Source organism: Chinchilla lanigera, unplaced genomic scaffold (assembly GCF_000276665.1).
Source record: "Chinchilla lanigera isolate Chin_1 unplaced genomic scaffold, ChiLan1.0 scaffold00021, whole genome shotgun sequence".
Classification (NCBI taxonomy): Eukaryota; Metazoa; Chordata; class Mammalia; order Rodentia; family Chinchillidae; genus Chinchilla; species Chinchilla lanigera.
Genome location: NW_004955422.1, coordinates 28,730,779 through 28,747,362, shown reverse-complemented (window position 1 = coordinate 28,747,362; position 16,584 = coordinate 28,730,779). Strand labels below are relative to the sequence as shown.

General features: G+C 45.0%; 1 protein-coding gene and 2 long non-coding RNA genes across 5 annotated transcripts in view; 1 reads left to right on the top strand and 2 right to left on the bottom strand.

Annotated features, from left to right (window-relative positions):
• Window positions 1-8,796, top strand: part of Kif3b (kinesin family member 3B) — a 41,018-nt gene extending 32,222 nt beyond the window's left edge. For all 3 annotated transcript variants that reach the window (XM_005384874.2, XM_005384873.2, XM_013514112.1), the window contains 4 exons: window positions 660-773; window positions 1,422-1,527; window positions 3,944-4,122; window positions 5,556-8,796. In XM_005384874.2, coding sequence (XP_005384931.1) covers window positions 660-773; window positions 1,422-1,527; window positions 3,944-4,122; window positions 5,556-5,655 — 499 coding nt within the window. In that variant the 3' untranslated portion in view covers window positions 5,656-8,796. The remainder of the gene's footprint in view (window positions 1-659; window positions 774-1,421; window positions 1,528-3,943; window positions 4,123-5,555) is intronic.
• On the bottom strand, window positions 7,449-11,087 carry LOC102009395. The gene is made up of 3 exons (XR_260928.2): window positions 11,048-11,087; window positions 10,278-10,567; window positions 7,449-9,050 (listed from the first exon to the last, which is right to left on the bottom strand). It is a non-coding gene; the product is annotated as an uncharacterized LOC102009395 (long non-coding RNA).
• A 1,772-nt stretch (window positions 11,088-12,859) lies between these two features.
• LOC106148473 overlaps window positions 12,860-16,584 on the bottom strand; it is a 12,425-nt gene continuing 8,700 nt past the window's right edge. Inside the window, exon 2 of the long non-coding RNA XR_001233943.1 lies at window positions 12,860-12,998. This is a non-coding gene — a long non-coding RNA (uncharacterized LOC106148473). The remainder of the gene's footprint in view (window positions 12,999-16,584) is intronic.

Sequence of the window (16,584 nt, the reverse complement as noted above, 5' to 3'; positions counted from 1 at the left end):
AAAAAAACAAAACAAACAAAAAAAATAAAGATCGTTTGGTAGCAAATGTTCACCCAGTAGTTGGCTGGGCATTGCCTCCTCCTCAGTCCATTCACTTCCTCACACTGCTCCTCCCTGGGCAGAAATGACCTCTCCACATGCTTGGGACAGACCTATCATATGTGAACATGCTGCACTATTACCTCCCTGTCCCACGCAGGGCCCAGGTGTCATTCATGTCTGTCTCTTTGTACGATGTTAGGCCCATCGTAGCTGCTCAGTAAATGTTTGCCAAGTTACTTGGCTCTTAGCTGTATTCTATGGGAACACTGGAGTCAATGCAGATGTCTAGTGACTCATTATTCATGATACCAGGTTGTCAACTCTGTAGTTTCTTGATGTTTTTTGTTTTGTTTTTTGAGGGTGAGTCTCATTATATTGCTTCAGTTAGCCTCCTAAGCTCAAATGGTCTTCCTGGGGCTGGGGATTTAGCTCAGCAGCACAGCACCTGCCTGGCAAGTGTGAGGTCGTGAGTTTGATCCCCGGTACTGGGAAAAAAAAAAAAAAGAAACGGTCTTCCTGCCGCAGCCTCTTGAGTTGGGATCAGAGGGAGGTGCCACTGCTTTGGGCCATTTTTCTGTTCTTCATCTTTATTCACTCATATTACTTGTGTTCTGCAGGCATCTTATTATAGAAAACTTTATCCCTCTGGAAGAAAAGAGTAAAAGTATGAATAGATCCTTCTTTGATGAAGAGGAAGATCATTGGAAATTACATCCTATAACTAGACTGGAGTAAGTCACTATTTACTTTAAATAGACTTGCAGGTGGGGAGGGAACAAAGAATGTTGAAAAGCTGGACTTGACTAAAAGAGCATGGGAAGAACAGTCTGATTTATTCAACATCAAAACCAATTACATTTCTGACGTTGGCTGCTGTAGGTACATGAGGTAAAGTTTGGTGGTAAGCGTGCTTTAGGAATTGGGAGCTTTGTCACCAGTGACCTAAAACCTTTCTTATGTTCTTTGCATTTCCATCTCCCCTCATTGCATGAAGTGTGCTGGGCCCAGTGAGGGCAGCACCAAGGTGATATTTTGTGGATCAGTCTGAGCCTGAGTCCTGCTGGGGACGGGGAGACCTCTGCCAAGGATACAGAGTTGGGGAGGGCTCATAGCTATGCTGTGTGTCTGCTGTCCTGAGCACTGCATGGTGACCAAGATCCCTTCCAGCTTAAAGATGTATGGTGCTCAGATCTGAATCAGACAGCAAACCAAGCAGAAAACACAAGCAGCTACTGCCCTGCTTTGTCAGCCCTCAGTCCTGGGAGTTACCACTGCGGTTCTATGCAGCTCAGAGTCTTCTGAGTACTTGTTCCACAGGACTGAGCCTTGGCTGTGGGGTACACTCCAGCCAGGGCCTTAACACTGCAGTCTATTTGCAGGAATCAGCAGATGATGAAGCGGCCAGTCTCCGCTGTTGGCTATAAGAGACCACTGAGCCAGCACGCAAGGATGTCCATGATGATTCGTCCAGAGTCCCGATACCGGGTGAGAAGACTGTGCTTGGGTTTTCTCCTCTCTCTTTTGGAGGAGCTTATATTTGAAGCTTAAATCCTTAGGCACTATTCTGCAAAGTCACAGAGTTTGTGACTTTTCAGAGAGATTGACAACATTTATAACTATTATAACAAGCAATACTTGAATAATAAGTGGGAAGGTAGGGAGAGGCTGAGAAGAACAGGGCAAGGTACTAAGGGGAGTGCAAATTTCCTGTCCATAGTGGCCCTTAAACATTAACTGGAAGCTTCAGAATGGTTCTGTGGGAACATTGGAGCAAATGCAGATATCTGGTGATAGGACATGGGCTGGTGCTAAAGAACTTCTGGTACTTCCATTTCACATCGTGTGTGTCAACCACGTAGTCATTTAGAATGATGTAAAATTTAGGGCTAATAATAATCCCAAAATATTTTACAATAAAAATGCCATAGAGCTTCTGTTTATAAGCACTAGCTGTGTGCTGGACCCTATACCCAGTGCTGGACTGCTCTCTCTAATGAACTGTCCTATATGCTGCTGCAGTCAGGAGCTGATGAAGTGATCCTGGGAGGCACAGGGTATTGTTAAGTTGAAAAAATAGCTTGTACTGGAGGTGTAATATAAATTTAAAAATCTAGGGCAGAGTAACATTTTGGCCATTTTTTTAAGATCATGATACACAGTATATTAACCATTATTATTCTTTGTTATGGAATTTTGTTTTATTTTTTCATTGAAGTAAGAAAAATATTTTATGTTTTCTTTATTAATATGTATTTGTATTACATTAAAATGTAAATTGAAAAACCCACTGTAAAATATATGAAAATGGAAACTTGTTTTTTTCTGGTTGATGGAAGTGTTCTCAGTTTAAATTATCTTCTTTTTGCTTATCTATATTTTGAGATTATCAACAAGGAACCTGTCTTTTTATAATATAATAAAAGATTTTCACTTAGAAGTTCAAAAGTGCTATGGATACAGCTCAGTGGCACAGTGCCTGCCTGGCAAGTGTGAGGTCCTGAGTTCAAGTCCCAGTACAAAAAAAAAACTCATAGAAGTTCAAAAGTGTTACCTAGGCATGATGATGCACAACTCCAATCCTAGCACTCAGAAGTGGGCAAGAGGAGCATGAGTTTGAGGTCAGCCTGGGCTACACAGCCAGTTCAAGGCCAGCCTAGACTATATAGCAAGACCTTGCCTCAAAAACAAAACAAAACAAACAAAACAAAACAAAACAAAAGTTTTATTTCTTCCTTGCAAGCAGAGCAAAATAGGAAATTATTAGAATTAGTTAACTCCTGAGGGGCTGTTCGTGTTGACACTGAGCTATTTAAAGTAAAAAAAGCAAAAGCAAGACAGATTTAGTAGATGGGATTTTATACTGTGGAAGACGGGTGGTGGGTCAGAGTCCTCAGAAGCATTTTTCTAGCAGTTTGGGATGGTTATTTTGGCCAGTTATTTTGTGTCTCACATCAAAAACATAATTTTAAAGCCCACAAATCAAATATGTGAGTTTCCAGAGAACTAATCTGACCTGAAAAAGAATTTAAAGCAGTGATTTGCAAATGAGCAGTGAATCTGCTTTTATCAGGAGAAATTTTATGCACTCAGTATCTAAAGTTGATGTATGTGGCTCACCTTCTCCCTGCTGTGGCCCCACATGCCTGGCCTGGAGCCCTGGAGCTGGCTGAGTGGGAGCAGCCAGAGTTGAAGATGGCATATGTATTCATGGTGCTTGCTTCTTTTTCCAGTTCTCCCAGGAGCTGTAACAAGCTCACCACAGAATATCGAGTGGTGGAGTCAATCTACAGGGCTAATTGTGAGGCAAGGCTCCCAAGTTGTTTTTAAAATGTAATTATAAGGACCTACACTGCTAAGCATACCCTCCACATACCACACCAGACTCCTCCTCCCTTCTGCAGCTGAAAAGTCTCTAGGAGATTACTGGTGATGACTATTTTCTCTATGTCTTTTTGTATTTCAAAGTTGTCTGCAGTACATGGGTTTTTACTTAATAATTTTTCTCTGATTATTTCCCTTAGGGTATAAGATGTGATCCTTGTAAGTAAAAATAAAAAGAGAAAATACAGAACAGCATAAAGAAGAATATCAGCTGGGTATGTTAGCACATGCTATAATACCAGCACTTGAGAGGCTGAGGCAGAATTAGTGTGGGTTCAAGGCCAGCCTGGACTACATAGTGATACCCTGTCTCAAAAAAAAACAACAACAAAAGAATATAAAAAATAATCTATGATCCCACCAGGAAAAAAATAAAACTGTATTACTTGTTCTAGGCAGGCTCTTAGTGGCTCTGAATGGTGGACAGTTTGCAGTCCTGTCCTCAGAGGAGGTTAGTGTGCCTGTATTCCCTGTGTCTGACTGAAGGCTGACCTAGTTGGTGATAACTTTGTTTCTGCAGGCAGAAAACACAATGCTTTTAGAACTGGACATGCCCAGTCGGACCACAAGAAACTACGAGGGCCCGGCCATTGCCCCCAAGGTCCAGGCTGCACTGGATGCAGCTCTACAGGATGAAGATGAGATACAGGTGGATGCATCATTTTTTGAAAGCACTGCAATTAAGAAATCCAAGGCCAGGTGAGTGGCTTTTGGTGCATGGTGTTTGAAATAAGGATGAATCAAGGTAGAGGCTGGCAGGAGTGTTTGTTTACTATGGAATGCTTGTAGAACATACTAGACATAGTATGTCAGAAACATGTTTGTTTTTTCACTTATTCCACAAATATGTGTGGTTGAGCCCATGTGCTAAGTATACTGAACACCACAGTACCTAATGTGCCCAGCCCCTTCCATAAGGAGCATGTGTTCTGGTGACCCAGGGCATAGTTCTTTAGTTCCTATTGGTGCTGGGAGTTCCTAAGTGCTTCATGATGATTCTGTTAATGATTTCCTACAAAAAGAAATATCATCAGTCCCATTTTACTGAAAAAATTGGGATATAGAGAATTTGAGAAAGTAGCTGTTTTAATTACTTTTCTGGTTGCTGAGACAAAATACTCAAATCAACACTCAAAAAAAAAAAAAAAATACACGTCACTCACAAGTTAAAGGAGGAAAGGTTTATTTTAGCCCAAGTTTGTAGAGGTTTCAGTTCATAGTCCGCTGGCTCCAAGGCCAGACAGCATAGCAGGGGGACATGACAGAGGAATAAAAAGGTTTATGGAAGGGTAGGCAGGAGGCAACAAGCGGAGAGCCTTCCTTTCCCCTTTCTCCCATCCAGGATATAAGCCTATTGGACGGTGCCACCCACAGCTCCCCATTACCCACAATCAGAACTTTGCTAAACCAATCAGTGGGCTAATCCAGTTATCACATACCCTTAATCCAGTATTGCACACCCATGACCCAGCCCATTCCCAGAAGCCCCCCTTGGGACCACATGAGGCTTCGGGGAACATTTTGGATATAAACCATAACAGTACAAGGTCCAAGGAAATCTAGCACGTAAGTGTTCAGACAGAGCTACTGTTCAAATCTTGGTCTACCTTAACCCACAACTCAGGCTCTGAACCTCCTTGCTAAATTAACCTCCCCGTTTGGTGCAAAAGCAGAATTTTATCTTTGTAAAGTCTAGATTAGAAGTTTAAGGAAAAAATGGGGTAGAAAACAAAAATGAAAAAAATTCTATTTTTAAACTTTTTTTGTTCTTGGAAATATGGTCTTGTTGTGTTACTCAGGCTGGTCTCAAACTCCTGGGCTCAAGTGGTCCACCTGTCTCAGCCTCTGGAGTAACTGGAACTACTGGTGTGTGCCACTGCACCTGAGTTAGTATTTTTTACCAGTTGGGAAAGAACAGTCACACTTAGAACAATTGTTGTGCATCAGAGTCCTCGCACAGGTTTCCTGCCTCTATCAGCAGCCCCTGTTGGCCATGCCAGGGAACAGGCAGGGACAGCCTACTGGTTTTGCAGTTGTGTGTGTCCTGGCTTTCAGGCCACTGAGGAATGGTCACCTTAAAATGTGCATGACACTTGGAACTGTGTGATATCACATGTGCTTGACTTTTGCAGGCCTAAAAGTGGAAGGAAGTCGGGATCTTCCTCCTCATCCTCCTCAGGAACTCCTGCATCTCAGCTGTATCCACAGTCTCGGGGGCTGGTTCCCAAGTAAAGCTGGGGCTCCTCTCCCAGAGTGTGAGCTGCAGTGTTGCCTTCTGAGAAAAGAGACGAGCACGAAGCTGCAGAGGACTTGAGCCCTGACGCAGAACTGTTCCCTGAGGAGAAGCAATGGCCTCTGCAGATTAACCAACTTAATCTGGTCAAATGTGCTGGTCCTAATCCAGCACTCAGCTCCTCTGGGAAATGTCCTTTACATAGCATCTCAGAAATGCATGGGTAAGGTAAAGTGCGATAGTCCAAGAGGACAGCAAGAGAACCACCATGACCTTGCTTCCCTTCTCCCTTGCATTCTTTCCACACCCACCCTCTTTTCTCTCCTCTCCTTTCCTAGTCTGTTCTTCACATTGGGCTCCCTTCTTGTTGAACAATGGGGCAGAGTCAAGGGTCCCCTTTAGCAGGACTGTGTTTTGGATCCTCAGGATAAAGTGACAGTGAGGTTGAAAAGTGAAAGCCCTAGAACTTGAATAGGTGCCTGATCTAGTAGGGAGAAATGAGGCATCTCATTTGCTTCTAAACCCAGGAGGACATGATCAGCAACCTTGCTTGCATGCTTCTCAGTAAGGAGTGGATCTGCTTTGGGGATCTGCTGAATGAGGAAATCTCCTCCAATTTCTGCTCCTGAAGGATTCAGTATCAGAAGCAATAGATACTATTCCTTTGCCTCCTCGGAGAGTTTAGGGAAAATCACTTCTTTCAGACCTCAGAACCATGACTATCCTGTCAAACCTAAGTCTGAAAGCCAGTGCCATGTCCATCCACTATGTCACTTTACTCTTCTTCATTTGTTCCCATCTTTCCCTATGCATGCATACTCTGAGCGTCCCTGTGGAAGCCTGTCCTCTGCCTCTGGAGTGTGCTTCGCAGTGGGCCTCTTTTGTGGGAGAAGGGAGGCTGGCTCTGCCTTCTCTGATGGGACTAGCGTTAGAGAAGGCAGCACACAGTGGCACTTTCTAATTCTGCATTTTGTTCCGTACTGGCAGAGAGAGCAGAAGAGTAGCTAAGCAGAGGCAGAGCTAGAGACATGAGCCTCATCAGAGCAGTGGGAAAGAAGGCAGACAGGTGGAAACAAAGGAGTCTGGCTGCCTTCAGCAGTGAACTCATGAATCCATGAATCCTGGACTCCCACCAGGCAGACTGTTACTCATTCCCCAAGCTCATAAGTGTGTGAGCACAATGTGTCTGTGCCCCATCAATGTGTCCATGTATGTCTAAGAGACAGAGACCAAGAACTTGCCCAATGTTAGAAATATGCTAATGTGAGGTTATTGCCTTTTGTCTGTTAAAGTCCTACTGAATGACTAGTCCAGGCTGGAAGCACTCCTGTGTGGGTGTCTAAGTCCACGAGCCAAGCCTGAGGGGACATTGTGAGTCCCCAGGTCCGCCACACTGGTGCACCTTGCTGGCATGGTGTCTCAGGAAGATGGCGACTCAGGTGGGCCTTGAGTTACATTTTAACTCAGCTGCTCAGTTCCCAGGGCATGTTGCTGGATCAGAACCCATGGGAAAGAGGAGGTACCAAGTGCAATGTGTTAGCCTTCTGGAAAACGGAGGTCTGGTATTCACAGCTCTCTCCTTGTTAGTAACGATTCTTTCTGAACCCAGAGCCCTGCTCAGCAGTTCCACGAGCATAGTGGAGCCTTCCTTCTTTTTGTGGGATCAAACCCTACTTCTTCCTTATTCACTAAAAATTTGCTTGTTTGAATAGGAACCAAATGATGTAACCTAAAATGGTTACCTACTGGTGAACATGTGTCTCACACATTCCTTCGCAGCTAGTCTGACTTCTGTAGGCTGAAAAGAATCATGTAGCAAATCAGAGAACTGAAACTGTGGGTCCCATTATACCTTTACACTGGTGTCCTGAGGTGGCTGTGTGAGCAGGGGTAGTTAAATGACACAGAACGTTTTCGAGAAGGCAGAGAGGAAAGCCGGGTTGACAGACCTGAATACTAAAACAAGCTTGTCTGGTTCTCTGCTGTGTTCATTTGGTGGTCTGGGGACACTCAGTAAAAGGACACTCACTTGGAGATGAAGCTATCCTTTACTAAGCAGTCTCTGGTGCTTTTCTTCTCTCAAAATGGATCCGATAAATATTCAGAAAGAGCACATGGAAAGACGTATTGCTGCCACCAGAATGGTGCTGCTTTGGCTTCCAAATTGAACCACATGTGTAGAGGACATAGCAAGCCCACTGAGGGCATTTGTGCTGGAATGTTCCAGAATGGTGGAGAGCCTTCATGCCAGCAGCTAGTGAAGTCGGACCTCAGAAGACCATCTGGGAGGAGTTTGAGACTCTGCAACCTCGCCAGACTCCCTTTTGCTCTCCTCAGTAGAATGTATCTGGCTTCATATTTTTACAGTCACACATCTCCCAGACCCCTGGATTCAGAACCCAAGGCCACAAATCATAGGCATGAAGCACTTTCTTAAGCCTCTGACATAACGTTGAATGGTTCCCCGTCCACTGCCTGCATGCTGCTTGACTTGCTCCACTCATATCTCCTCAACAAAGGGCACCAGAGTGTTCTGCAGCTCAGGCGTGGGCTGCTCTCTGCTTTTCCTGTCTGACTCTTGTAAGTCCTCCCTCACTGAATGTAGATTTGTTGCCAAGTTTCTGAGAAGCGTCGACTCCCTGTAGCACAGCGAGTCAGTTCTGCCTCACAGCCCCATTTGAAGCCGGGGTGTACTGTGAACCCTCCTTGAACCATCCACACACCATCAGTAGATGAAGTCCAGGCTTTTAATGTACCCTAAAGCCATCCTGAAAATGCTCAGAGAGAACTAGATTCGAACAGTGGGCCTGGCGATTGTCCACCACATGAGGCAGGTCTTGTATGATTTAAATCTGGCTCTTTTCTCTCTGCCTTTGTGTCTTGAATGAAATGCTTTTGAGGTTATTTATAAAAGGAGTGGTCCCAGGTGGGCAGAAGGTGGTGGGCTTTATGGCTCCTTGTAGTTACTATTGATCTTGACCTTCTCTTTGGCTACTTTTAGACAAAGAACATGCCAATACTAGGGGCTCTAAGTTTTACAATTGATATTTATTTGTATCATCTCTTTGTCTAGGAATGTAAAAGTGATTCTGAACTAAGATGTGTAATAAAATCAATCAGATTTATTGTACCTACAAAAAGTTGTCCTCATAAATGGCTAACATTTTTGAAAATAACTGATGCCTGTAGCTGATACACTCTATTTTCTTTAAACATTTTATTTTATTTTGTTACAGGTGGGTAGGAGTGAAAAATACTGAATGGTAATATTGACATTTAAAATATATAGTAACAAGGAAGAAAGACATAAAATGAAGAGAGATACGTCTGGGTGGTAACTTGCTGGTAGAGTACTTGCCTAGAATGTATGAGGCCCGAGTTTGATCTCTGGTACCTCAAAAAAAAAAAAAAAAAAAAAATTGGTGAGGGGAGACAGTAACAAGTACTTTTCGCATTTTTCCATTGTGGCTCCAGAGCTACTCAGGCCCAGGAAAGGGGCATGAACTTTCTTTTTGTCTTTGTGTTTTGGTTTTAAATTTTATTTAAACTTATACATTGTACTTTAAAGTATATCCATGTCTTTCGCAGATGGTGGTACATGCCTGTAATCCCTGCACTCAGAAAAGGCTGATGCAGGAGGGTTGAAGTTTGAGGCCACCCTAGGTTATATAGTTGGTGGTGAGCCTGGGCTACATAGTGAGACCCTCTCAAAAACCCTTTTTTATTTAACATGAAAATATTTTATGTTGTTTACCATCAGGAAAAAAAGAAATACCACAAATGGGCTACGCATCATCTGATGGTTTCTCATACCTCTACACCTGCCTGGGTGTACCCAGGGGTTAAGCACCCTGGCTGGGGAGCCACACTGAGTAGGAGCACAGACTGTGCACACACAGCTGGTTTGATTTTACCTCTCTGTACCATGGGCTCTTTGTCAAATGTGAGGGTAGTCCCACCTTGCAGGGCCATTTTGAGGATTTAGCAGTACATTTAAAGCAGTGAGCACAGTGTGGACACTAGCAAACGTTAAAAAGTATGGTTACTGTGCCAGGCGTGGTACTTCACACCTATACTCCCAGCACTAGGGAATTTATCTCAGAGACCCTATCTCAGAATAAAAAGGGCCGGGGATGTAGTTCAATGCAAAGGTCCTGCATTTGATCTCCACTACCACCAGAAAATAAAAGTGTACAATGAGGCTCTGGTCTGTGTGACTTTAGGCAAAGGTTTCTTAATTGTAGTTCTTCATAAGATGTTCTCAAATTATGTGTAATGTCCCTTTACCATCTGCTCTTCTTTCCCAAAAGAGTTAAAACAGGAAACAAACAAAAAAACCCATAGCTTGCATAGTCTAAGTTATTTTTGCTGGAAAATAAGCAGGGGTCCACAGGATGTATTATTTAGAATCCTGGGCTGGGCTGGGGGCTGATTCCCTAGGACAGTGCACCTGGGCACGTTGGAAATTGCTGCCCACTCATCTTTTGGATTATTATTTTCTTAAAAAAAATGAGAAACTGCTAAATCTTGGAAACTGTATGTTGAACTTCAAACTGATTAATCTTGGGGCAGATTTTGGCAGGCCCTCTGAGATGAGAGGCGCCCTCTGATTGAAGTTTACCCTGAGAATCTGGTCTCCAGGGACCACGTGGTGGTCACATCTCCAGCCGGATTGGCAGTGGCATTTGTCACAACATAACTGTAGCACTTGCAGCTGTCCCCGGTTCATCCCTGATTTCTATCTCCAGGATTGTGGTTAGCCGCTCTCTGGGTGCTTCAGTTAGGTGAGCCAACTGGGGTCTTGCTGTGGGGGCAGGCACAGCGGGCACAGGCGGGGCTGCTCACAGCGTCTCCGGGGACTGTGCAGCCCAGACACGTGTTGAATCCCTCGTGTGCACTAGGGCGCTTGGTCTGCATTGGACACAGGGAGGGGAGTGAAATGCACTGTGGTCCCCATGATAAAAGGGGAGGCAGAAACACACAGGGGACAGAGACCGGGAGCCTCACTACCCACAAGAAGACCTGCTGCTTCCTTGGCTCCCACAACCCTCCGTTTGGTTCCTGGGTTATGCCAGATGCTTTCCTGCCAGCACCTTCTCGTGTGCTCTGTCCTCTGCTGGGTACACTTTTCTCTCCACTTTCTGCTTGGGTCACTCTTATCTGTCAGCTTAATGTCACCTCCTCAGAGAAGACTTCCCAGCCTCTGTTCTGGTCTCCCCCCCCCCATACACACTCATCAAATTTGTTTCCTTCTTAGGCTTTCCCCCAACTTGCAATTATAGATTTCTTTGCTAAGTTCCCTGAGGGCATGATCTATTGTCTTCTGTAAACCTGATGTTTAGAAGAATTAGATGACAGGCTGAGGATGTAGCTTAGAGATAGAGCACTTACCCAGCATGTGTGAAGCCCTAGGTTTGATTTCCAAGCACTGCAAAGGATAAAGGAAATAAATGCCAGGCATGGTGATGTATGTCTGTAATCCCACCACTAGGGAGGCTGGGGCAGGAGGATCTGAGGCAAGAAGATGACTGCAAAGTTCAAGGCTGGCCCGGAGTACATAGTGAGATCCTGTCTCAGAACAACAGAAAGGAAATAAAGAAGCAAAGAGTTAGATGGTTGGATAGGTGCTGACACCTACAGCTTCGAACCAAGGGACTGTCAGAGGAAGGAGTGATATGCTAGAAGAGATGGAGGAAGGCTTTGCAGAGGAGGCATCCAAGTGAGTAGGTCTCATCTACTTGGGCAGAAGGGAAGTGCATGCCAGACAAAAGGAACAACCTCAACAAGGGCATGGAGCACTTCTGGTGCCTGGGGAACCAGCAAGGCTGGGGTGTGGGAATGGACGATGAAAGATAGCCAGGAAGTGTCCTGTTCTGTAGACAGGGGAAGAGCCCTCCAGAGCTTGTGGTGCCGTGGAGCGAGGCCTATTTACACTCCGCTTTCTTCCTATGCCTGCCTCAGCCTGCCTGCCTGCTATGATTTCCCTAAGAGAACAGAAAGCAATTTCACTAAGTGTGTGCTTCATTTGCCTCTGTTCACACAGGTTTTCTGGGCTTACTGGCAAATTCTATTTTGCTAGGAGCTTCCTCAGACTAGCCTAGTACCCAAGAAATTCTAAGGAGCATTTCAGTTTGACTCCAAAGTCTTGGAGCCCTGGAAATGGCCTAGATATTTTTAGTGCAATGGGCAACATTTGGGAGAAGAGGGATTAAGCTTCTGCCGCTGGGTTTGAAGTTCATCCTCCTTGTGCAACAAACGAAAATTTCTATACGTTGTTCATGACCGCAAGTCATGAACTACAGCCGTGGACCCTGCCCTTCCCAAGCCACTGTCCTGTGAGGAATTATCACTATTCACAAAGAAGAAAATGCAAGGGGAGGAGAGGCACGAATATGGCACAAAGGGGAACGCTGACTTGGGAAAAGGTATGTTAAACACAGTGATAAACCTCTTTGCTAGATTTTCCTAGGGGCAGTGAGAAGAGCCCAGGTTTGGTTTCAGATTCACTTGATCTTTTTTTTACCCTCCCAGTACTAGGAATTAAATCCAGGGGCACTGTACTATTGAGCTACATTCTAAGTCCTTTTGTTTACTTAATTTTTTAAAATGTTGAGACAGGGTATCACCAGCCCAGGCTGGTCTCCAATGTGAGATACCCAGCTCAGCCTCCTGTGCAGCTGGGTGCCACATCAAAGCCCTTGCCCCAGGGGGGTTCTCACATTTGGGGGTGGAGCCACAGGGTTAATAAAGTCCTCTGTACTGTGGCAAGGGGTCAGAAGTATTCTGAAGAGAAACAAGTCAGGCCAGAGGTTAGAGAGTGCTGTGCTGGGGGAGTGGCTAGGAGAGGCTGGGAGGTCAAGGAAGGCATCTGGAGGGCAGAGTCCCAGTAAATGAGGAGCAAACTGGGCAGAGTGCAAAGGTCTGAGGCAGGAGTGTGAGGCGGCTGCAGGGGGCAGGAGTGTGAGGGGGCAGATGGGCGTGGCCAGATCTGAGTTGCCAGGGAATTGTATTCTTAGGCCGATTGAAAGCTTCTGAGCGGAAGAGGGACATCATCTGACAGGAATGCTTTACAAGGAGCAAAGAGAGACGGTGACTTGGGCCTGGCTGTGAGGGAGAGAAGTGAGAACATGCCTCAGGATACATGTTGTTTGCTGGTAATTGGATGTGAGAGGTAAGAGAAAAAGAAGAGATAACAGCAGTTTCAAGGCTTTTGATGTGAAGTTTATTGAAATTCCACTTCTGCTACTCCTTCCATGCAGCGTCTCTTACAAATCAAAACAGGGCCGGGCTGTAGCTCGGTGGTAGAGGTATGAGCACAAGACCCTGGGTTCGACCCCCAGCACTACGAGACAAAAACAGAAGCAAACCCCACACAGCTTTATGGAGATGTAATTCACTGACCTAAATATAATTCTCCCACAGAAAGCATACAGTTCAGTGTTTTATAGTATATTCCCCGTTGTGCAGCTGTGACCACCATGGACTTTAAAACATTCTCATTGCCCCCAAAGCAGCTATGTATTAGTAGCCACTCCCATTTCCTCTCAAGTCCATGGCCCCAGGCAACCACTAATATACTTTCTGTATTTCCTATCTACTTTTGGCCCTCTTAGGGGTCTCAGAACCCACTTGCCCATCTGTAACTTCACAAGTGATTGTAAGGTTTTACAAGATAACATGAAAAGAGAACACAAGGAATGTCTAAAAGAGACAGCCCTTGTCCCACCTCGGCTCACCATTTGAGAACGGGATGGCAGCATCGACAGCGGTGAAGAACCTGGTGCAGGACCCAGACTGCTGGCTTGGGAATTGGAAGCTCAGCCGTTTATTAGCTTTGCAATTTTGGCAACGTTGTTTAACTTCCCTGGGGCTTTGGATTCCTTAACTGTCAAAAATGGATCACACCAAGTGCTCCTAGTAAAAACATGAAGCCCTGGGAAGAATGCCTAGTATGTACCAAGTGCTCAGCGAACGTTAATTGGTGTGGTGTTCTCACTTTTAGTCAGTTCCAAGGAGTCCTGCAGACAGGTGGTGGCTCCCAGGTCAAGGCCAGGGGTGGGTACGGTATTTCTGAAGCCAAGCTGTTGCAAGGGTACTTCAGAGACCACTGACTTATTTTTAGGCTTGGTTGTACTTTTGTTGGAATCTGTATCTTATTTTACTTTTTGTCTTTTTGAGATAGGGTCTTGCTGTGTAGTTCAGGCTGGCTATGAGCTCACTTTGTAGCCCAGGCTGGTCTTGAACTCATAACGATCCTCCTGCCTCAGCCCCACCTGGGATTACAGGTGTGTGCCACCAGGCCCAGCTTGGAATCTTATCTTTGAAAAAGTCACTTGTCCCTTTAAACCTCAAGTTGCCATCTGCTAAGTGGAGATAAATATCATTCATACATCAAACTGGCAATGAAGTGACCACTTTATTTTATTTTTGAGAGAGGGCTTTGGTAGTTTCTAGGCTAGCTCTAAACTCATGGGTTCAAGAGATTCTCTGGCTTCATCTTCCCAAAAAGCCGAGACTGTAGACATACAGCACTACACCCAGCTATATTATTTATTTTTTAATGGGGAAAAGAACCCACAAGCCAGGCGTGGTGTTGCACACCTGTAATCCTCGCACTCAGTAGGCTGAGGCAGGAGGATCATTGCAAGTTTGAGACCAGCCTGGGCTACAAAGTGAGCTCGAGGCCAGCCTGAACTGCATAGCGAGACCCTGTCTCAAAAAGACAAAAAAAATAAAAAATAAAAAAAAGAACCCACAAAACTTATTGTATGGCTAAGCATCAGAGTGTTAGACTCCTTAGTAACCTATTTGGTACCTACCATGTGTAAGGCACTGTTTGAACACAACAGGTAAAAACTTTTGCTCCCCTGGAGCTGGTGTGGAATTAGCAGAGAGAGAAGCAGAGAGTAAATAATATTTACAGTATTTATAATAAGTAAAAACAACCTAGGGGCTTAGGATGTAGCCCAGTGCTAGAGTATTTACTTTGTTAGCATATGCAAAGCCTTGGGTGAAATCTCTAGCAGCATCAAAAAGCAAAAAGCAAACAAAAGACATAAGAAAGCACATGTGTAAAGCAGTGCATGGCTGCAGTTAGGGATAAGGATCACACAGCAGAGACAGGACTCAAGGTGATTGCCAGCCTGTTGTCCTCTCAGGCCTTGCCTCATTTCCACTCCAGGGCAGTTTCTGGTTGCCTGGTTGAAATCTCTGACTCTTGTGTAATGCAGTTTGCCTCTCTCTCTCCCTTCAGCCACCATTTAAGGGTGCCACCTGTGTCAGGAGTTGGCTTTCCTGATGGCTGGGAAGGCTGAGTTGCACAATTCTGGAGAGGTGTGGTCTGGACAGTAGAGCCCCTGGGCATTCTGTGGCCAGGCTCGAGAGCTAGGGGGCCCTGGAGGTATCTGAGCTGGGTGAGAAAGTTGGCAAATCTTTATAGCAATTTCCTTTAAACATTGCACGATAAAAGTAAATATTTGCATTATGGTTAAATGAATAGTCTGTGTTTAAAGACTGCAGTCAAACTGAAGAGAGCCTGAGGCGTGGTGACACACTGGTGCAGTGTCAGCTACTTGGAAGGCTGAGGCAGGAGGACTGCAACTTTGAGGCCAGCCTCAGCAACTTAGCCCTGATGTAGCTTTGGGGAGAGTGCTTGCCTTGCATGTGTGAGGATTTACTCTCTAGTGTTACCTGAACAAGCAAAACCTAAAGAGCTGTAAAAATGGCCCTGTACAGACAGGTTGAAGAGCAAAGAGACCTTTGGGCAAAAGATATCTCAGTGGAGAAAGTATGCTGCTGGGTCAGCAGGAAAGGTGGCAAGTGAAGCAGAGACGTTTTGGAACCAGATATAGTTTAACTCTACCAGCAGCAAGCTATTGCCCCTTCCTGACCCTGCAGTTCTCGAGCACTGACTAGGCACACAGGAGGAGGCATGTATTATTAAACATTAATAGCAATATCATTAGTAACAGTGCAGCACTGTGGAAAGAGTTCTGTGTCAGCCAGAACTATGTTCAATCCTGATATAGCCAGAGTAAACTGCTTAACCTTTTTTTTTTTTTTTTTTTGTCTTTTTGAGACATGGTCTTACTATACAGTTCAGGCTGGCCTTGACCTCACTTTGTAGCCCAGGTTGGTCTTGAACTCGCAATGATCCTCCTGCCTCAGCCTCCCGAGTGCTGGGATTACAGGCTTGTGCCACCACACCTGGCTACTAAACCTTTCTGAGTCTTGGGTTGTCTCCATATCTGTAAAATAAGTATCTCCCTTGTAGGGTTGGGCTAGGGCATAAACGTGGTAACATGAAATTTCTATGCTAAACAGTTCAGTTAAGTGCTATTTTCAAATCAAAATGCAGCGAGTTTTATTGACTATTCTGATAGTAAACAATAAAAAAAAAATTTAATGTTGCCAGGTGTGGTGGCACATGCCTGTAATGCCAGTACTTGGGAGGCTGAGGCAGGAGGATCGTTGAGTTCAAGACCAGAACATTCTGGCTCCAAAACATCTCTGCTTCACTTGCCACCTTTCCTGCTGACCCAGCAGCATACTTTCTCCACCGAGACATCTTTTGCTCCTCAACCTGTCTGTACAGGGCCATTCTGCAGCTCTTTAGGTTTTGCTTGCTCAGGTAACACTAGAGAGTAAACCCTCACACATGCAAGGCAAGCACTCTCCCCAAAGCTACATCAGGGCTAAGTTGCTGAGGCTGGCCTCAAAGTTGCAGTCCTCCTGCCTCAGCTTTCCAAGTAGCTGACACTGCACCAGTGTGTCACCACGCCCCTGGCTCAAAGTGAGCTCAGCATGAACTGCATAGTGAGACCCTGTCTCAAAAAGACCAAAAAAAAAAAAAAAAAAAATTAATGCATCTGAGGTTATCAGTGGCAATGGATGTGTCCTGTGCTGTTAACTGCTGTTTTCTGGGCTAG